The following is a 22,164-nucleotide window of genomic DNA, read 5'->3' on the forward strand; positions in this document are numbered from 1 at the left end:
TTAGAAAAAATATTTAAACCATCAATTATTTACAAAAGATTGATTTATTGATGAAGCTGATCAAAAAGGTAACCCAAAACAAAGTAAACACAATGAGCTACTAAGCTGTGTTTAACATATTTATGTCCAATAATGCAATCAAGGACGAGCACTGTATTGTTTTAATGTATATTTTAAAAAAAGGTTGGCTGAAACAGAAAGAATTGTGTAGATTTCAGAGAAATATTTAACACAAAAATAAAAATCACATTTTCAGTAGCACATTAAAAGGTGCAACAAAGTAAAGGGCCACATAAACCTTTGCATAGGACTAAACTCTGTAGGAGAAATTAGCTTTAATTAGACAAATACTGAGTAACATGTGTGTACATGCAGTAAAGAGCAAAGCAAGAAGTTGAAGTGTCCGGAGAAAACATCTCAGAAGAGTTCAGTGTTTAGACCTTTAGGAGGAAAACCCAGAGAGCGTTCACAACATCACTGGGCTGTTTCTCGTTATTGCTAAACAGACGTCAGCGTGACCTGATAGTCAGGACACAAAAAGTCTTTTGTCTGAAGCCACTTTGACACCATGAATAATACAAAAAATATATGTATATGCAAGACCAGTTCACAAACTTCACACCAATTCAACCTCATTAAACATCCGTTTGGAATAAAAGGTTCGACTGTAAGAATGAATTCAGCATCAGGGCAAGTTTTAGAACAAGTGATGTGATAGATACAGTTCATCAACTGACGATAAAGTCTTTAATAAGTTAACTGCCCACACCTTTTAAATATTGTGTCATCCTGCACAAATACCACAATTTAATTATTTGCAACCAACTAATCACAATTTATATGTTGTATTCTAATGATTATATATGTAGTATTAAGGGACCTTTCCGGACATACGTTCATTTGCTTTCTGATTGAGAGTTAACATCAGCTTAGCTCTGCAAGCTAAATACGAAGCTTCAGCTAACGGTCAGCTAGCTTAGTCTTGAAAAAAAAAAAGGCCGGAAATTCTGGAAACAGTGGTCTGGCTTTGTCCACTGGTTATAAAATCTGCCAACTAGCATGTCTAAAGCACGACAATTTACACGTATCTAAGTTGTTCAAAGCAAAGTGTAAAATATGTAAAAGATGTTTCATGTGCCCGAATATTTCCTGGCTCTGATGAAGTTTTTAGTGGGGACTCCAGAAACGTGTACAGCGTAACACTGTTATTAGTGGCCTGGATATGAAATATGAGAGGCATGCAATACATTCTAATAAATTAATAATAAATGTATGCAGCGTGAACATAGGCCTAACATTGCTTTTCTAACCAGATCACAGAAGCTCATGGGTCACAGTCAAGAAATACTTTGGTCAATAACTACATTGAATAGGTCAAAATCTTATTTTTTTTCAAGCCATAATCCATAAGTTAGTGCGTTTTAGTGGAGCTGCTGGATGTTTATTTTTTACAGTTGGGATAATCAGGCTAGCTGTTTCACCACATCGCCAGTCTTTGTGCTAAGCTAACCTACATGGCAGCTAGTTGCCTCAATATATAACAGATACATCTGGAAAATGGTAACAATCTTCTCATCAAACTCTCTGCCAGGAAGCTATTAAGCGTATTTCCTAAAGTGTCACATTTTTTAAATCATTGCCAGGTGTTTGCTTTCACTCAAGGACATGCACAACAACAACCACTACAAAAAATTAACTTTAAAAGTCATCTTTTCATGTAGGTTTTGCAGTAGAAGGCAACACTGTTGAATGCAGATTAAAGACCAAGTCCGCTGCTCTGTGATCCACAGCTCAAAATAAAACAAGGGATTGCAAATAATATTCACCGTGTTACATCCGGCACCCTTTTGTTTGCTGAATATTCTCCCATTCACAAGATCCGTGGGACAAATACTCCCAATTTCAAAGGTGAAGATTATATTCAAAGTACTATTTACATACATATATACACACACATTTTAAATTTGTTGAAAAATAGCCACTCTATTTATTAAATTAAAAGTAACAAAAAGCAGATATATTGTCTCAAGGTAATAACATAATTCTTTAAAAGGTAAAAAATAGAATTTAAGGAGGAATAGAAAATACACAACTGTGAAAAAAAAAAGACGACAAAAATGAAACTACACGAACACCCAAAGACAGAGTTTCTCAACCTTCTCCGGCCTTTGATGTTTGGTCACAAAAGACATGTATAATTAGGTTGTCAATTTAATTTAAGTATGGAGTTTGTATATGGAGTGAAATCAGACTGAATAATAATAAATGCACACAGAAGGATTCATAAATGTATGTTGTGATTTATATATATGCATTAGCGAACATTGGCTTACGATAGTTTAGCTAACGGTATATGTTTGTTTGCCAGGTGATGTTTTTGTGTTCAGCTGAATGAGTCTGGCACACTGTACATAACATTGTTGTCTTGTTTGTAGTCAAAGTGGAGGGTAGCAGCACTATAGCACTCATGGTCAAAGTCACAAACATCAGCCGAGAAAAACATAGTTAACTTTCATGGCTAGCGAGCATTACCCAAGTGGCATGTAAATATGTAAAATAATACAGGTTTTCTCTGATAAAATAGGGAATTGTAATATTGACGTTGCAGGCCAAGGCATTAGTATACTTTTATATAATGATAACTTCTTTTGTGTTCATTGAAAACATAACGTACATTTGTGAATCCTTCTGTGCGACTTCAATAATATTTAGACTTGTATTTCAGGGCTGTGATACATTTCAAATAAATATCAATACATAAAAAATATATTCCAAATGATCCCAAAAGGTTGAGAAACTTTGGCCGTTGCCATAAAAACAATAATACTTTGCATGTACATAGATAGACCTTTCAGATTCAAGATGTTTAACAATCTTGTGAGAGCATATGAAGAGATTAACCTTCCTGTCCTGAAGTCCCCCATCGCACTCCTTCCACACGGGCATGGGGTTGTATTGCTGTTAAAGTGCATTAAAACGGTTGCATGTCTCCTCCTGCTCAGACCAGGCTAAAGCCCTCGTACTGCTCCACAGCGCGAGTGAGACGGCGGCGCAGGATCTCTTTGGTCTGGTAGCGGGGCATGTCCAGCAGGTTGTAGCAGGTGTGGGCCACCGGTAGGTAGTGCTCCTCCGCCGTGGTGGACTGGATGGCGATACGCAGGCTCTCCATACCGTGGATGGGGATCCGGTCACTGCCGGTCAGGAACACTGTGGGCAGGAGACACGGAGGAACGAGTGAGAACATAGACTATAGAAAACGACTATCGAGAACGGTTCCACTCGCCACATGTGGCTGCATAAATTGGCCAGATCCTCTGTGGACTATCTTTCACTTTACACATTCACATCTATATTTACATTTATGTTGATTTACACTTCATATATGCATAAAAATATTGTGTATATATATTTTACACACTCTGTTTACATTTAATTTAATTTCCTTAATACACTGCAGTTATTTGTATTCAATTTTGTGTGTGTGTGTGTATAATTTTATTATTTTGTTTTATTATTTTTATTTATTCCATTTGGTGTCTGTAAAGTGTTGGCCATGCTACTATGACAACACATTTCCCCTTGAGGATTAAAAAAAAAGTACATATCCACCCGGAAATCCATCCATCCATATGAGACACGGCTGCAGTTATATAGCGTTGTTATAAAGAAATCTTAAAAATCTGCTGCTCATTCACACACACACGCACACACACACGCACACAGTATATTGTCATGCATGAACAAACTGCACATCAATTTATGAGATATTGAGAGTAAGAATTAAACTGTCATGCACATTGAGCACTGGAGCAATTAAATACTTACATAAGAACTGCTTCTTGGTTTCCAGAGGGAACTCGTGGAAAACCTCCCAGAACAATCGGACCGTTGGATGAGTGGCTGTGTATTCCCCTTTGTACACAGCATTCTGCAAAGAGAAACGACGTGGTGATGGAAAGCTCTCCTCGTTTTAGCATCACGTACACATTTCCTCTCTTGCATCAAGTCCGACACACTATCAAACAGTAAAATAACATTTTGGATTTATCTCACATAACAATACACTGATCTTATGTTGTGATCCGAACAAGGACCAGAGGGTTATCGCATGTAAAAAATATTTGATACTAATTGGCATTTGTGTGAATATATTGTTTCACGCTGCCTTTTCAACACGAGCAATATAAAATGTGCCTTTTTTTTTTGCCTTTAGCGTCATCAGGTCCAACTTTTTATTCATTCAAGACTTTTCAGCCTCAGATGTTCTTTGTGACAGTTCAGAGCTAATCTTATTCGTAAGCCTCTGCCGACCAGTCAAGTTGTAGTTTACATCCATGTCTGTCCAAAATGTCTTTTTTTTGTATCCAATTTTTATCCGATTAGACATTTGTGTGAGATTGACATAATTCACAGATAATTCTCGAAGTGACCTTTAACTTTAACCACTAAAATACAATCAGTTCATTCTTACGTCTAAGTGGACATTTGTGCAAAATTTGAAGTGTGTGAGTGTGTCCACCAGACTCAGCTACTGAGTTAGTCTCATTCCAGCCTGTATATTCTCTAGTTTAATAAACCATATCCTTTTTTTCCTCTTGTGCGTGCAGCTGCCTTGACCAGAATCTTGCCTCCGTCCCACTGTTTTTCTGTTAGCTCACACTCTGGACCAAAGACTCTCCCCTCACAATCTGGTTCTCCTGCCTAGATACGCTCAATCCTCCGGATCACGGCTCTGTCCCTGACCAAGAGACTCTCGCAAATCTTCCTCACGCGTTACTGCTCAGCACTGCGTTAGTAGAAAACACTTCCTATTTCCTCAGTTACACTGTGAGCTTTGTGACTCACTTGCCAGATATTGAGGATGTCAAATTTCCAGCTCTGTCCAACATGATAATCGTCACATCCACCACAACTGTCAGCTTGAAAACTCTTGCATAACTAGGCATTGAGGTTTTCTTCTTACAGTCGTTCCAATCCCGCTCTGAGTTTTTACACGTGTTCACTGAACAGGAACAGGAAAGGGTTTGACATTTCTGCTGACGGGACGGAAATTCAGAATTGTTGGACTTCTTACTACAAACATTGCACATCCAGATGTTAAAACCACACACAGACCTTCTCCATCTCCTCCCAGTTGTAGTTGTTGTTGCCGACCACCATGGCCATCAGCTCAGACGGCTGGAACAGCGGCAGGATCTCCCCACCGCACACTTTCAGGAAGCCAGAGGAGAAGGCTGAGTACTGCTCGCTAACAGAATCCGAGAACACGTAGCGCAGGTAGGCCTCCACAAACTCCTTCCTGAAACACGCACATGCACACACACGTTAAGTAAACACTGCTGCTGCATCCTCACAACTCAGATTATAAGGAAATAATTCATCCAGACTTCAAGGTGTGACTGTAAACACTTGCTTCCTCCTCCATTGTTTATGGACCCGCTTGTTATCTTGATTATAATTTCATACACTTTCAGAACTATTTTTTCAGGCCCACTGGAGTTCAACAGCAGATTCATCATCCAGCCTGAGTCTGTTTTCATCTCGGGGAGGTCTTACGCTCAGATGAAATGAATCATCTCTTCCATCATGACAAATACACACGGTGCATATAATGCGTGCATATACAAAAAATACTGTGTGTACAAAAACGTGTCGCTTTAAAGACATCATGCAATATCACTAACATAAGAAATGCAATGAATGATATATATTCATTTGAATTTTATTAAATAGAAATACACTGAATTTTCTTTTTTATTACAAATCTAATGGATTGAGGCGTTCTGTAATAAGCCTTTTTAATTCATACTATGATGCAAAGTATTGAAGGGCAATCTTCCTAATCCAGTTTTTACTCATGGATGATTCGTGTTAACTTCCATTTATTGTAAAAGTCCAATAAAACAAATCCATCACAGGTTTTTGAACACTTACACGAACCTCACAAAATATAGCTCTCCCTAACAAAATGATGACTTGCTGTTTTGACATGCCACCACAGCATCCTGTTAAAGCAGGAAAAGCATGAAAATGAGTCAGAAAGATGTTTCAAAAATAGTGTTTTGCTGAGTTTAAAGAGTCCTCTATGGCAGTGGTTCTCAACCTTTTTTAAGTGATGGACTTTTCTTTCAGCCAACTATCTCCAAAGCATATTTGGTTGAGAAAACCATGTAATACACAGCGCTGTGTCATCAATGTCTGATTTAATATAGAAGATATAGAATTCAGTTTAAGAACTTACACTTGTATTATTAAATATTTACTAGTACCCCCATTTGAGGACCGCTGCTCTATGGAGTAGCTGTCACCATTCCAGGCATTCTGGTTCATTTCCTACTGGAGGAAAAGATGGCTTTGTTTGGGGCTGCACGGTGATATAGCAGCCAGACTAAATCAACATGTCTGCTTCTGTATCTGATTCAGATGTTTTACACCACAGCGACAACAACAGTTTTCTCTATTAATTCTATTATTACAGTTCCACGTCTGAGTGTCGAGGGGATTTTGCAGAAGCGACTTGGGTCACTGCTGCTATCGCCATCTGTTTAGCGCCAGCAGCCAGACATGTTGACACCGCCAACCCCACAACTCTCTGCAGACTCCTCCACATAACACTGTAATCAATGCCGCTGGCACAAGGACGAGCTGCAGAAACAGGGCGGTGATGATGTGGAAAAAAAACATTGACTGACGATCAAAATACAGAATTCTTTGATTTCTATGTTTTCAACACAGAACATGACCTTCAGTTGGAACAATAGGACATGAGCTGCCAGCTGTGTGAGCGACATGATAATCTCAGTGCTGGAAAAAACAATATATTTAAAAATCTCGGCGTCATCTGTTTGTCTTTTAGAAAGAACAGCGTGCAGAGTATTAAAAAATATTCATGAAACAAGGTCATTGAAAATGGGACATCAAGTGAAGAAGAGCTGTTGACATTGTGGCCTTAATATGACATATAAAGCTGCCTCACCTATTATTTTTATCCACACTGATGCTTTCTCCTCCAGGAACCAGCTCCTTGACTTCTGTCATCCCGTAGTTCTCCCTGGTGATCTGAGGTGTGAACACAACAAATAGTCTCAGATTGTAGAAAATAAATATTCTTTCCATATGGTCAAAGAATCCCATAAAAAGGCCAAAACCAACAATAATTGTTTACTAAGAAGTAGTGTCTGATACATCCTGTTTCTCTGCACCATAGACCGTCACTGTTCTCAAAACACAATTAAAACCACAGTAGTGAGCTACATTGGTGACATTTTTCTTCATTATGATGAACAAACACACCGTAGATCCCACATACAACAAATAGAAAATGAATACCTAAAGCATGGGTACTACCGATACTAAGTATTGTATTGATATCAATAGGATCAAAAGCAACAATAACACTGAATCACTTGATCTGTTAAGAACTAAAAAAGCCTTATCCTGAAAGGCCCGATGGTGAAACAGGTGAAAGGTCCCGCTTACAGCAAAGTTGAGAAGAAACGTCTCCTCCACATCTCCTCCGTCATAGTCCAGAAGCTGTTGGAGACTCCTGTAGAAGAAGAAACAGAAGAAGTTAACGTCTAGAGGGAAGAACACCAATTTTAACACACCGTTGCGTCAGTGGAGGACAAACACATGCTAATAATCATATTAGTGATTAAAAATAAATAAACAAATGAAAAGGCGAAGGCCAGACTCGCCATCATTAAAACAGTTCTCTACGCCATGAAGAAACTCATTACAGTAGTACACTTCATATGAAGAAATGTCTCCTTCATGCATATCACCATCATGCTTAGCCAAGGACTGTGTAGATAGTTGTAATCTTTTCTTTATAAATATGTTTTTTCTACCTTATCAGTTCATTACGTTTGCCTTGACGTCTAAATATGTCCCTGTTTGACTTTTAAAATGAAAACCAGGGATAAGCTGTTCCTGTCCTGCAGCTACATGGATCAAAACGAAAGTGTCTGTTGGATTAAAAGTGAAGTGGCGACATATTAGCTTATGACGCCACAGGAAGTGACTCAGAGAGAGTGTTGTGTTAGTTCTCCTGCAAACAACATGCTTGATATTTACCACCAAAACACAGGAAACATGGAAAGAGGAAGTGTAGCTGGCAAAAGAAATGATAATCATTGAAAGAGAATTAAATATCATTGCTTTACAATTTGTATTATATTTCACTGAAAAGACAAATTGGTTGAATCTCAGTGATACAGTTAAATATGTTATATCTTTTTTCCTCAGTGTGAGCTGGCTTTATTCTGTCAAACCTGCACTGCTCGCACTTTCAAGACAGTAAAAACAAAAAAGTAGCATATTTAAAAAGGTAAAGTTGTCTCTAAAAGCAACACTACAGTCTTGTAGCTTTCAGAAGTCCTATTTTGAAATCAATTGTCAACTGAAAACAACCAGGCACAAAGGAAATGCTGACCCTTCCTGCTGAGTTCAAGGAAGAAGCAGATCCCAGTAGCAGTCAATGTTACTGCTCCTTAAAATAACACTCAGGTAATGGATGTGAGTGACACACTTTTTGATTCTGATTAAAAATCAACAAAACAAATGCCCCAACAACTTCCCAGTTGTATACATACCATTTGGCCTGCCTCAAATGTGGACACAGGCAAGAAAGGTGGTGTGCAGCAAGTGCAATATCTTAGAAAACACAATGTCGAAATGTCCTGCAGGGCGCCGCCTCACGTTTAAAGCTCAGGACCTACCGGGCCTCGGTGGGAGACAGCTCCTTGAAGTCCTCCAGCGTTGGCGACACATTGAGCAGCTTTTTGTAGAGAACCAGAGGGAAGTGGAGGTCCACCACTGTGGAGTTGTAGATGGCCAGACCGCAGATGATCCCGATCAGGTGAAACCAGTTCTGCTCGACAAAACACTGGAGACACAAAAGGAAATCATTTGAGGATTGCCTTTCTGTAGCGGCCTCAGATCGAACAAAATAAATGTCAGAGTGTACTTTAACATGACATCTTTAAAACTTAAGAGACGAAGATATACCAGCAAGATAAATTCACAATTTTTATTGTCCCAAAATAAACTTGGATTACTGGTAATATTTTACTAAAACGTTTTGGTTGAAGAACAGACCTTTAAAAATAATATAATAATTATCATCGAGCTCAGAGAATCACCATGAGTTTGATTATCAGACCTGGATGATAATTATTTCCATTTAACATGCTCATGTTTGATTCCATTGAGTTCCAGGGTTAATATGCATAAATACACATTTTAAATGTGTATTTCTCTTCAAACTCTCCTCGGAAAACTCTGTTCCTGAGTAAAAACGATGTATGTGTTGAGGTAAAAAGTAATGCATGTGAGGTTATAAAAAAAGCAGTTTGAAGTTGCTCAGACAGAAAAAAAAGGAAATGTTAATAATTCTGGTTTATTCGTGCGTCACTTTCATTTGACTGAAGTAACCAGTATTTCTTAAAGTTCAGGGACATGTTGCCTCATCGAGGTGAGTGTTTTGTCAACCTGAATGTTCCCACTGACGTAATATCATCACTAATGACAGGAGCAGAAGCTCTTTCTCGAAAGCACAAAGTCAAAACATAAAAAGCATGATGGAAAAGTTCTCAACCAAACAAAAAGGAAAACATTGCCTCAAACGTTGTCTCAAAACTGCATTTTAAGCTTTTGATCAATCTTTCAAGCGCATTATCTCCAACTCTGCTCTGACTAACTCTAATGAACCGTCACTGCCTCTCATCCACAGAGTGATGGAGGAATCGAACAAACCAAACTCTGTATTTCTAGGAGTGTACAAAAGACAGCGTGACAAAATCACTACCCTCCTTTCCCAGCAGGGAAATTACTGTTTGGCTCTACATTAAAGTTAATGTGCTGAAAGTGTATCAGTGTATCTAATCATAATAAAACCACACTTACTACGAAATAGGCTTTATAAATAGCCATGGACTCAATTACAATGATCATGTTCATTTAATAATTAACTGTGGAGAGCACTGTTCACACAATCTCACAAGGACACGTATTACTACTAATGTTACCATACTAATAATAACATAACTAAAAACAGACTGCGAGAAGATTGATTCAAAGCTACAGAAAAACGCAGTCAGAGGAGGTTCATATTTATTTGTCTAACTACTGTTTCACCCCCTAAAGTCTCGACAACCGTTTTACTGAACTTGGCAATTGCTTGTTAATAGAAAAAAAAAAAAAAAAAACGACAAAAAAAACACTTCTGCTCGATGATAAAAGATCATCTCCTCTGCATCCCGAGGTTGTTTTTGACTGCACTACCTTTTATGTTTTGAATATTTGCAGTTATTAATTTGTATTTGTTTGTTCACGTCATTAACATACATACTGTATTCACATAACATATATGTGAATACAGTGTAAACTTACTTTGTCTGAGAACCACAGGAGGTTGGACTCTTTGTATTGAGAGAACATCCCATACACAGGGTCCAGCAGCTCCTTCAACAGCAGCAGGAAGAACTCTTTAGTTACTCCACCTGCATCCACGGCCTCCTCTCCGTCAAAGATCACCTGGATGGAGAGAAGGGGGAATAAGGAGATCATAAAAAATACAACAGTTAGTTTTCCTCAAAATCCCAGAACTATAAATGACCTTTAAAAGCTTGTACGCCGCTCTCACCTTGAGTGGTTTCTTGAGGTCCACATCCGAGTACATGGTGAGCTCTCGTAGTGTGTCGCTTACTAAATGGTCCCTGCGCACATGCAGCACCAAGTAAGGGTTCCTCGCAAGATGGGGCTCCAGCGTGAGCAGCATGAAGACGTTGTGGAGGTTTGCACCGCTTACTGCCATCTGGTTCACAGGTTGAGGTGGGAAAAGGCAAGAAAAGAGTCCATTTCAAATAGATGCTAGAGAGACATTTACTGAGAACAATCAAATGAAACCTCGGTGATCGACTGTGTGAAACCACAAGATCACTGATGATCATTAGCAGCACGCACCTGCATTTGCAGCTCAGCGTCTGTTTGCAACATGGTTGTCTTGGCTTGAGCGTTCAGTATGAATGGGTAGGCACATAGGTTCACTGAGGGGAAGTCACCCTGCAAGGAAAATTAGGAAATATGCTTACAACTCTCAAAACATGAAGAAAATGTATAGAGTATGTCATTTTAGATGTTCACGTCCAATCTTTGAATCAGGTACCTGTGAAGGGGAGGATGATTGTTTCTGGAACACAAAATGAGAGAAAACAAAGTCATTTGATATGACTTGAGGTGAAGAAATATCAAGAGCAGCAACTTTTAGAAGATAAAACTAAATCCATCCATTGTTAAAGTAGTTAAAAGGGCTTGTCTGTAAACTAAGACACATATTGGACGGCAAGAACCGACAAACAGCGATACGATAAAATTCCTCATTCCTTTGCAAACACCAGGAATGACGTCCGTTAAGAGTCCGTGCGTGTTAGTGTGCGCGTGTGTTTGTGTAGCCTCAGCGGGTGTCAAGTAACAAGGAAGTGAAACATTGTCAGGGAATGTCAGGACTTACAATGTCAGCTTTACTCAGAAACCATTTGAGGTAGTCTTCCTGGATGTCCACCAGGCTGGTGATGTCAGGGATATAAAAGCGGTTGTACTCCACATGGTGGGCCTTTAAGTTTACCTGGTGACATGGAACAAACACATGCTTCAACACAGTAGTGAACGATTTCTCTCAACAGCTGCCCAACGGTAGCCCCCTCAGACTGTGTTGAGCGACAGTTGGTGGCTTGTCAAAAGCAGCAGGTGAGCTGTGTGGATACCTTGTGGAGTTTCTCCAGCAGCCTCAGAGTGGCAACAAAGTAGTTCTCGTAGAAAACCGGCACGAGCAGCGTCTTTCCTCCCGTGAGCATGAACACAACGATGCTTTTGTACATGTCGACCATTCTGGTGAACACGGCGCCGTCCACAAAACACCACCAGTTGTCTGCAGAGATGGAGAACAAAGTTTAAATCAAACTACACAGCAAGTACCTCAAACAAAACTTGACGGTATTTTACTAAGAATTTCTCGGTTGATCCGTCAGTGTTTTTAAGCGTTTCTTAATGTAAATGTGTTTGTGTTGGAGCACAAGCGGGGTCAATATACTGTTTGTAATATGTATTTACAGGTATCAATATGCTGAAGGAACAAGATTCTCGGAGGACGTTCGAACAGCATCTGAAGCGACGGCTATTCCCCGGCAACCAACTTTACATCATCTGCTTTTTGAGGACTTCTTATCTTCCCAAATAGCAATATCATCCACAAAAATCCTTAATCACGTCAGTTTTGTGTATTTCTCGGAGCATTTTCTCGTTTGGAGGTGCGTCTTAAATAGCGTGATAACAGGCTCAGCAGAGGTGACGTGGATGTGGATCATGACGCAGACGTGCTGGAGAAGAGAAGTCAAGCGGTGTGATGGTGCCGCAGGTTGTTGACATCACGTGATCTGTGTTATCAGCTCGCAAAGACCAGTCGGTATAAAAAAAGACAAAAGAAACTTGCAAGTATGATACCCAATACTTTGCTGGGGTTGGCGTCAAGCCGGAGGATGGCCATTGCCAGGGGGATAGTGAGGCGTATGTAGTTCTTGGAGTCAAACAGCGCCGGGTATTCAGACAAGATGAGGTAGATCCTCATGGCCTCGACGTCCGGAGGGGAGCGCTGCAGCTGGGGGATCACTAGACTCTCAAAACTCTTGGTGGCCTAAAACAGAGAGTCAGACACAGAGGGGGTGGGGGTGGGGACGTGTTTCACAGATTGTGTACATATTTACTTTTAATTACACAGATACAAGGAATAATATTTACTGTTACAGAGGGAAATTAGTTGAAATGTACTATATTATGATGCGTTGAAATGAAAGCTACACATATCTATAAATAAAATAGAGCAATATATGGGGTATTTTTTTTTATTCCAAAACAGCTTGAATCAAAAATATCCCCTCATTAAAGTTTGGGAGAGGCTTTGAGTGGTTTGAAATGTGGCCTCGGTCTCATGTTGGGCTGACGAGCATCATGAACCTAAACCTATCATTACTGAGCTGATGTTAGAGGTTTTGACTCCTTGAGCAAGCAGCAGAACTTGATGTACTTTCAAAACAAACCCAATATTCACTTATAAATATGTTCTTGTTACAACAAATTACTAATCCAGTACTGTGACAATCCCATATTTCCTCCTTTAACGGCTGCATTATGGTGACTGAAACCCAAACAGAAAGCTAGTTTAAGTATTTGCTCAATAACGAACGAGTATTTGCTTATAACAAACGAGTATTTGCGAATAACAAACTTGATGTCAAGTTTTGGCTTAGAAGAGCAGACAATAATCATCCCTTTTGTACACATGCAGTGCTTAAACACACATGTAGTCAATACCTGTTCCAGAAGTCCAGAGAAAGCCGGTTTGCTGAGCGCCTCAAATAGTTTCCTGACAGAGTTGAGATCGATGCCTGGGATCTTTGGGTTGGTTTTGAAGTGGGTATCATTACTGAGAGAACAAACAAACATGATTATGTGTTAAATATCTATGATGTCTACTAACGGGCCAAAAATAGGTCAGAGCTATGATTCAGGGACATTGAGGCGAAGCCTCGATGTTAAAGGCTCATGTTACTTTGGTTTAAACGCCGACGGTGAGATGAACACACAGGCTCGAGGTATTTAAGTCAATCCCTAAGCAGATCTTCTCTTCAGCCTGATGGAGCCCGAGGATAGAGTGCAGACCGATGCGAAAAGCCAACAAAACCCCTCTGTATGTTTTACAGTGTAAGCCTTCGTATTCTTATAGCACAGGATATATTTAGTCATAACACAAATACATCAGATCTGATCTTGTGAAGACTGTTTGCCAAACAAAACACACTGGTGCAGATAGAACACCGAGTATGAGCGCTGACCCACTTTATTTGGGGAATTCTGTGAGCTTAATGAACAAGAGGAACAATTCTGGGACCAAAGCGTAACAAAAATGCAATGAAAATGACGACACTTCAGACAAAAAAACAAGTTTTAGGTCCCAAACTACAGATTAAGCACCCTTCCTATTTTTTGCTGACCATGTTTGAAGGCTTGTCGTACCGTTTTATGTCTGCATTTATAATGCCTTTGCACTCCAACCATGGTTCATTCCCTGGACACGATACCTATCTGCTGATGAGTCAACATACCTTCACACGCAGGGAGGGTCAGAGAAACCCGTCAGCGAGCAAAGAGATTGCATCTTTCTCCACTCGGCATGTTTTGGTGGATAACTGGACATGGCACTAAGTGGACCCTGTAATGCTGGTTCAGCTCCCAGGAGTCTAGCTTTTCATACAAGTTTTTTTTGTGGACCCCTGAGAAAACCTTTTTGTGTCTGCTATTCTTGTTAGATTTCGGTAGAATTGTTTTTAATAATATATTGTTAACATAGCTGTTAGTTTTATAGCTAGTTGAGGTAGAGCTACAACTCTACACGTGGTGAGGTAGTTCACTCAAGTGGTTTCCAACCGAAGAGTGGGTTGCCTCCAAAGGGTCACCAGATAAATCGTAGGGAAAGATTTGCGTTGGATTTTATAAGACCCGAAAAGTAATTAACCGTAGCTGTTGATGTGAGGTGGGAAAACAGTGCAATGTTTCCCACTGAAATGTCGAGGAGTAGAGGATTAAAGTAACAGAAAAAGAACATCTTGATCTGAAAAGTAAAATACAAGCACTTCTAAATTGGATTTAATACATCACTTGAGTTGAGTGTTTAATTACTTTTGTAAACATGGCGTTTACTCACCTTTGGTCCAAAAAGCTGGCGTTCCAACAAGCCGTAGAGGAGAGTTGGATTAAAATGTCACTGAGCACAAAAACATGAAGCAGAGACCATTAAAAAATAATCGATTGAACATAATCAAGTCTCACGTGTGAAAAGACATCCAAGTAAAACCACTATTTATATGAAATATCAACAAGAGAATGTATACCTTTTATATGTATTATAATATAGCATTCATTCCAATACATATAAAATAATAACTTTCATTATTTTACTTACTTTGTGACACTGGAATCTGTGCTGTACATCAGCTTTAACCTCCATGAATTTAATCTTTCATAATTGATGGGGGAGATTGATTTACTGACATTAATCACTCTGAAGTCTTCTGAGGGGACCGAACTCTGCAGAGAGGAAGATGAGGAAACACCAAATATCAGTTCAAACATTTGGCAGATTGTTTGCGTTTGGGCTTCGGTCCGTTGTGTCTCTTTCCTGCTTAAAGATAAAACAAATAAGGCACACACCTGCAGTCTAAATATTTCGCAGGAGAGGCTGAATGTGTGTTATGTCTTTATGTCACGGTCCTGACATTTCACTGGATATTCATGGCAGACACTTGCCCCATTTACAGTACTGCCCATTTCTAAAGAACGCTGGAAGATTACACATTAATGCCACCCTGTGATGAAACACTGGAACTGATTTCATAGAAATGTGGGGCGATTTTTTAAAAATGATTATTAAGCTGCATATTTTCAAATAGTTTGTTTTATGATTAGATTACGGTTTGTATTGAGGGTTTAGTGCTGAAAATATTGAGTGGACTGCAGCTGTGTCTTAACCGCAATAATTTTTACAGTTTAACTACACGTGACACTTAATTTTGCGTGACACATTTCAGCATGTATATAAGTTAATACAATATGTGTGCAGTGAAATGCCAAATGATGATAATGAATTGCAATGCTTCAAAAATTATGATATTGTGATATTTAGACTTTGAATTATGTTTATAAATTACTGTGATAGCAATCAACAGGACTAAAAGTCAAACTTGTCTTTGACCGATTTGAAGTCAATGAAAAATACAACAATATAAATTATTCAGGTAACAAACTTGCGAGTGAGAGAAGGGTACAAAAACCTTAATTAAAGGACATACCTGGTCATTGGAGTACAATAAGAAGCTATGGTCTCCTCCACAGATAATTTTGGTCACTGTATATTTGTTTGATCCTTAAAAAGAATTGAAAGATTAAACAGAGAAACAGTCACCTGGCCAACATTTACAAACAATCAAATAAATAGTTACAGAGAATAGTGTTTGTTCCTTTATTTTACTCTATAGTCAAGCATTTTCAACTGCATATGTATGAAATTATGCTTATACAAACATGACAATGAGTCATATTCATCTTCCAGCCTGAAAAAGACTCCACTGTGACAGATGTCCACTAGATAACATTATCAACAAATACATTAATACTACTAGCTGAACTTTGATAATGCAAACACAACAAACTACGGTGTATTTCATAAGTACCGTTTATTCACACAACCCAAGTGACAATCTACGACCTGAGTGATTAAAAAAAAGAAGCTATTTCAGCCACGTTTCTGTATCCTGCAAAGCGAGCACAAAGTCTCCTGCTGACCTGTTCTGTGTGGATTTCCAGTCAGGAAACTGGCCTTCACAGGAAGCGGGCTCCTGGCGTCCCCCAGTAGTCCTGTGCCCAGCTGGCCGTGGCTGTTGCAACCAAATGCATACACCACATCAGAGGAAGGCACAAAGGCCAGCGTGTGGTGCCTGACAAAAGGAGGGGCGAAAAAGCCACATTTAGGATGCATTTGGACAGAACCAGCCTCTAATTCACATAGTTTATGAGATACACTTTAATTTTGAGACAATCTAGTCATCCTGCAATTCTTTTGTGATTTTCTGATCTTTAGTTTGTGTTGATACTGTTTCACAAAAGGTGTTTAACTTTGAAAGCAGAACCACAAAACACCACCAGTAACCAGTAGTATTTTTCCACAAAGCTTAATCAACACCTCAAGATGCATCAGATTGTACAGGTGTACCGAGAGAACCGCTGAGCAGGTTTTAAAAGAGACGATACCTGCCACAGGTGATCTGGGACACTTCAGTGCCCATGAGCTCCAGCACTCGTCTGGGTAAAAGTTCATTGTTGGAGGAGCCATGACCCAGCTGACCCCACGAGCCTTCACCGAACGTAAACAAGCCGCCATCCTGACAGAGACACAATGCAGAATGAATTGTGCGGTTGTTGTTGGGTACAGAGATTATGTGCAAAGCAATGCAGATATTCAAATTAAAATATAGGTTTTTTTTCCAGGACGATGCTGGATTAAGATTAGTTAGATCTCGGCAATCCAGCTGGAATACGATTTCGATTTTTTTTCTATGCAATAAAAGGTCACATGCAACAAGTAGACTAAAAAGACAGCTGACTAAACAGCAACTCACAAAACTGGCCTATGTAACATTTGGTGGTAAAATACTCTCATATTGTGTGAATTGTTTCACTGAGAAGCGCTGGTGGGGGTTTATCTATATACCTTAGTGAGGGCTGCTGTATGCTCATTTCCACAGCTGATGTAACAAACTTTTTGAGATCTCAAAAATTTGATGTGGCACGGGACAGCTCGATCTGAGAAAGGGAACATAAACAAGCAAAGGTCACACTGTTCTACAGTGTTTGATGTATTTAGTACGATTGAGAGGAACATGGCGACTTCTGCATTTGACTCTGGTGGCTTCTTTCTATCCAGCTCATCATTACCTTGTTTATCATTGAGGCCTAGTTGTCCAGCTCTGTTCTTGCCCCAACCAAATACAGCTCCGGACAAGGAGAGCGCGAAGCTGTGGTCTCCCCCGGCGGTTATCTGTGCCAACGGAATACCCAACAGAGACTTCAGGGGATGAGGGAACAGCTTGCTGGGCTCTCCTTTCCCGAGACCGAGCTGGCCGCTGGTATTCTGGCCCCACGTGAACAGCTGGCCATCTGAGCGGGAAAAGGACAGAAAAGCAAAAGTAGGTTACTGTTCATCTCCACCAATTACTATCAGTACAGGCAAATATACATTTGTTTGGTAATGTGGGACTATGTCTTTGCTAAGATGCACAACATGAATCGGCAACATCTCTCACGTACCCCTTTCTTTTCCTCTGTGTCAATGTCAAATAAAGGAAAGATGCCAAAAAATGGCCATAAGAAAATTACAAATGAAGGAAAAAATGTTGTAAAACCCTGAAATCCTTTCTCCAAGCTAAGTCAATAGCTGTGTCCCAATTTAAATGAACTATTTGGTGCCCTACATTTCATTTCTACCATTTGAATTCAGTGTAAGTATTCCGAGATTAATCAAATATTTGAAGGAAAAAAATAAGCTTTTCAACAGCTGATGTGGTATAGTAATATTTTCATTTAATTATGAACCAATTACAGTGTCTACAGTATTTTTGGGGGCATGTTTGCTCAACTGACAGCCTTACACACAAACCCTAACTCATCCAGTGGTCAAAGTCTGCTACAGAGAAATCCAAAATATAGAGAACCAAACAGGAAGTGGATAAAAGAATTATGAACACAAACAGTGCTGATGTGCTGTGAAGATGTTGGGTCTTGCATACCTCTAGAAAGTGCAATGCAGTGCTGATTCCCACACATTACTTGAGAGATCCGCTGCTCACACAGCCTTTTGACCAACCTAAGTTGAAAAAAAACAAAGCATCTGTTAGTCAAACAATAAAACCAGTCATATTACAACGCTACCATAGTGACATGTCCAGGAGTAAGATATGTCAGTAATGTACGAGTCTGAGCTAACCTGTCAGGAAACTACTTCCCTGTCTAAAGGTTTCACTATCGTAGAATAGAATACTAAAGCAGGTAATTCACTGCAGTTCACTGCATCACAATAGTTATTTCACGGGTATGAGTTGCTACAAATTGACCCCAGCATTAATCCTTATGTTAAAACCTCCAATCCCTTCAACACAATTTTCTTGGAGTGTTTTTTCTCTTGTCAGTTTAAAAGCTTGAATTCCTCTTTGATGGTCGACTCTACTCACTCACCTTGGGATTCGAACAGCCGCCTCTGCGGTCCCCAGGCCGAGCTGGCCCCCTTCACCAGCTCCCCACGCAAACACTTGACCCTGCTCATTCACCGCAATTGAATGGGATTGACCACTCGACACCATTGTTATCGTCTGAGTGTCCAGAGCTCCTACAAGCTCTGAGGAGAGGAGGAGGAAGATGTCAGCAGCTTCATGACCAAAACAGAAACTTAGTATGAAGTTAGATGTAAATGTACAGATTTTTCATTTATCAAGCTACAAACTCATGAATTAAGCATTAACTGGTTCATAGAAACTACATTTTTCTTATCAAAACTAAACCACCTTGCCTTTCACTTAGCAAGCTACAGAATCAAACTGGTATCTAATACAAATTTAGGATAGTGATCTTTCTCCATGAAGTACTTTGTGTCACACCACAGAAAATAGAGAAATGCAGCAGGAAGCAAATGTGTGCAGGACATAGTTTGGTGCAGATTGGTGTACTACTTTTCTGTGTGGTTTCCTGTTATAGAACTGTTTATAGAAGGTTAACTCGGTTCAAAGCTACAATTGCCTATAATAATTACAAATACCCAATGACTCTGGTACTATGGTTTCAATTGAGTTTATGCTACAATGTTATTTTAAAACATTTAACCAGTAATCAACAGCTTGTAGGCTTATTAAAAAGATATATTATAAGTAAATAAATGTGTCTGAGGAAGGCCCGTAACATGATCAAGTATTACAAGTGCTTATACAATATGTCGATATGTGACATATTATTCAAGTTTTTTTGTTTTTGTTACCTATGCAAGAACCTTTAGATATAAGTTCCAATAATTCCAACATTTATTTATTGTTGGTAAAACTTTACCCACATGTCAACACAAAGTAACACAAACGTCCTCCCACATGACACCAACACAGTCCCACCACTGTCTGCAATCACTTCACAAGCCAGGAGAGTGTTTCACATCTCCTAGAAATGGTAATGAATCGTCTCAGAACTTGAGGCACTTACGTGTAAAAACTGAAATCTAGAATCTTTCAAACAAAATAAACTTGCTCTGACCTGCAAGAGATTTCAATGCATTTTCAGAAACCGTCATCAGTTTTACACAAAGATGGGGTTATCTAGAAAAACCATAATGTTGGAATGACAACATTCTAACTCAAGGGTGTTAACTACTACAGAAAGTCCAGTTGCACCTGTTATGTAAAACCTTTTAAAAATGAATATCTTCAGGTCACTTATGTATTGAAGATTTGCATTTTTTAAAGTAATTTCTGACTTTAATGTGAAGTATGTTGTCGCTTTTAGTTTATTGCTAACCATGACAATGCTACTATGCTCATTATTTAGCAGTCACAATGTTTGCCATGTTCACTATCTTGTACTGGCATGTTAGCATGCTAATATTAACATGCTCTGTATTTAGCGCCTGTTTTAGACACACATTGACATGCTCACTCACATTCTGGATAACTTTCCACTCGCACCTCCTGAAAGCAGTGCAGCAGCGTAGTGCAACAGCCTAAAGTGTGTAATGATTCATCAAAAGGTCAGGATGAAATTTTACCTGGGGAAGTCCCTGGTTTGCTGTGGCCCAGCTGTCCACAGCTGTTAGAACCACATGTGTACACACTGCCATCATGCAGCAGGAACATTGAGTGCTGCCCTCCACAAGCTACTTCTTTCAGTCCCCTGCCACTGAACACTTGACAGTTCCTCGGCTCAAACATGGGGTTCCTCTCAATACCATTACCCAGCTGTCCGTCTTTTGCATTTCCCCAACAAAGCATGTTGGCGAGAGAAGAGGGGACAAACGCCAATCTGAAGAGGCAGAGAGAGTGACGGCCGGATGGAGGAAGACAAGAAAATGTTCAGACTTTAGAGCAGCCCCGCTTTCTCCTCTTCATGTAAAGTCCAACCCTGGAAGAAACAAAAAGATTGCAAATCTGTCGTCTGTCTTCATTAGGAGCACATGCTGATCACTGTGCTCCATGTGTGAGACATTAATGTTTTTTTAAAGAATACATCCATGGGTTTAGAGATGTGGCTGTGGGTGAGAATGGTGTAAGCTGCATGACAGGAGAACAGGACAGTGTGTTTAAATAAACTCTGTGTAATCCCTGCTTAAGCAGCTCCATGCAGTCTTGTCTCACTGTCAGTGCACATGCAATGCAATACATGCATGTTACTGACTGAGTGTGCCATGGGAAATAAACAAATGGGAATGAGACAAAAAGAATAAGACGAAACAAACGTGCTGTTAATTAGGAGACAGAAAGACGACAACGGGTGAACGCAGCATGAAAATTAACTCAAGGTTCTGTCCCCTGATGAAGTTGTGTGTGGTTTGTTTCCACTGATTAGGAATTGAAATGTCATGGTACTACCTCCATTCGATTGTAATTTTTTTATTACACCGAGCAAACATTAATGGCGTCATATGCAAAAGCCCTGCAATAAATCCTGTAATATAGTAATAATAAAAATAAAGTTTTAATCACATTTGCAATGATAAATAGATTAATCAATTATGATATAATATAACATAAAACAATATAAAAAATAAAATCAAAAATAAATAAACGTTCACTGGTTCTGACTTCTCTGACATGAATAATTGCTGGATTTCTTAGTTCTTCTAAATATAATATACTTATCTCACATCTTTAAGTTGTAGACTGTAAAGATGACAAATTGAGCTCTAAGATGTGGCCTTTTTGACTATGTTCTTCTTCTTCCTCTAATTATTATTATGACGTTGCAATCCCAATGAGCTCAATGTAAATCTCGTTAGCTCGCTGTGTTAACTTAGAAGGTCCACAGGTCCAGGATCTGTTCTGACGTATATTTAAGTTACGTTAAGTATATTTAAGTTAAGCTAAGTTACGTTAGCTTGCTGTTGGGAAGAGAGTGAAGAGGAGTGGCCTACGTTGTGAAGACTAATCACAATATACAGGCTTAGCTAAACATCCTAAAATATCGAAATGACATTATCTGACTAAGCGGTAAATTAACGGAACCAAATCAGACGTATTGATGACGAACACAAGCCGTATTAATTCATAGTTAGCTGTTTAACCTTAGCAAGCTATAGCAACGCTGGCTGTCAGTGTGATAGCAAATTCAAAGAAATCCGGTTGGTTAACCGATGTCCCGATTGTACAAGCAGTGTTGTAATACAGCACGTTGATCCAAATCCAAAGAGATATTTACCTGGATAGATGCATTCTGAATTTGGGCGTACGGTTTCGGTTCGGCTCTAAAAACAAACGAGGAAGTCTGAAGTACCACAGCTGCCTACGTCACTGAATGTTAAAGTCCGGA

General features: G+C 39.4%; 1 protein-coding gene across 1 annotated transcript; it reads right to left on the bottom strand.

The window, feature by feature from the left end:
• Window positions 1-61: 61 nt before the first annotated feature.
• On the bottom strand, window positions 62-22,142 carry herc3 (HECT and RLD domain containing E3 ubiquitin protein ligase 3). Its single transcript, XM_068588951.1, has 25 exons — window positions 22,054-22,142; window positions 20,408-20,760; window positions 18,841-19,000; window positions 18,396-18,472; window positions 17,545-17,766; window positions 17,321-17,412; window positions 16,861-16,991; window positions 16,396-16,547; window positions 15,903-15,976; window positions 15,017-15,141; window positions 14,759-14,818; window positions 13,369-13,480; window positions 12,502-12,691; window positions 11,766-11,929; window positions 11,513-11,626; window positions 11,168-11,191; window positions 10,966-11,064; window positions 10,646-10,816; window positions 10,393-10,536; window positions 8,721-8,887; window positions 7,480-7,546; window positions 6,977-7,059; window positions 5,116-5,299; window positions 3,826-3,928; window positions 62-3,207 (listed from the first exon to the last, which is right to left on the bottom strand). The coding sequence occupies exons 2-25, from the start codon at window positions 20,628-20,630 to the stop codon at window positions 2,999-3,001; spliced, it is 3,147 nt and encodes a 1,048-aa protein (XP_068445052.1). The 5' UTR covers window positions 20,631-20,760; window positions 22,054-22,142; the 3' UTR covers window positions 62-2,998.
• Between the last annotated feature and the right edge of the window lie 22 nt (window positions 22,143-22,164).

The sequence above is a fragment of the Clinocottus analis genome, unplaced genomic scaffold (genome assembly GCF_023055335.1).
Source record: "Clinocottus analis isolate CAN_PGR_092001 unplaced genomic scaffold, fCliAna1.0.p SCAF_22, whole genome shotgun sequence".
NCBI lineage: Eukaryota > Metazoa > Chordata > Actinopteri > Perciformes > Cottidae > Clinocottus > Clinocottus analis.

Excerpts from the sequence above, each read along its gene's own strand:
- herc3 (XM_068588951.1), bottom strand. The coding sequence starts at position 20,630 with ATGCTTTGTTGGGGAAATGCAAAAGACGGACAGCTGGGTAATGGTATT. Across the intron at positions 18,473-18,840 it reads GCGGCTGTTCGAATCCCAAG|GTTGGTCAAAAGGCTGTGTG; the intron begins GTGAGTGAGTAG and ends TTTTCAACTTAG. Across the intron at positions 11,192-11,512 it reads TTCTGAGTAAAGCTGACATT|AAACAATCATCCTCCCCTTC; the intron begins GTAAGTCCTGAC and ends TTTGTGTTCCAG.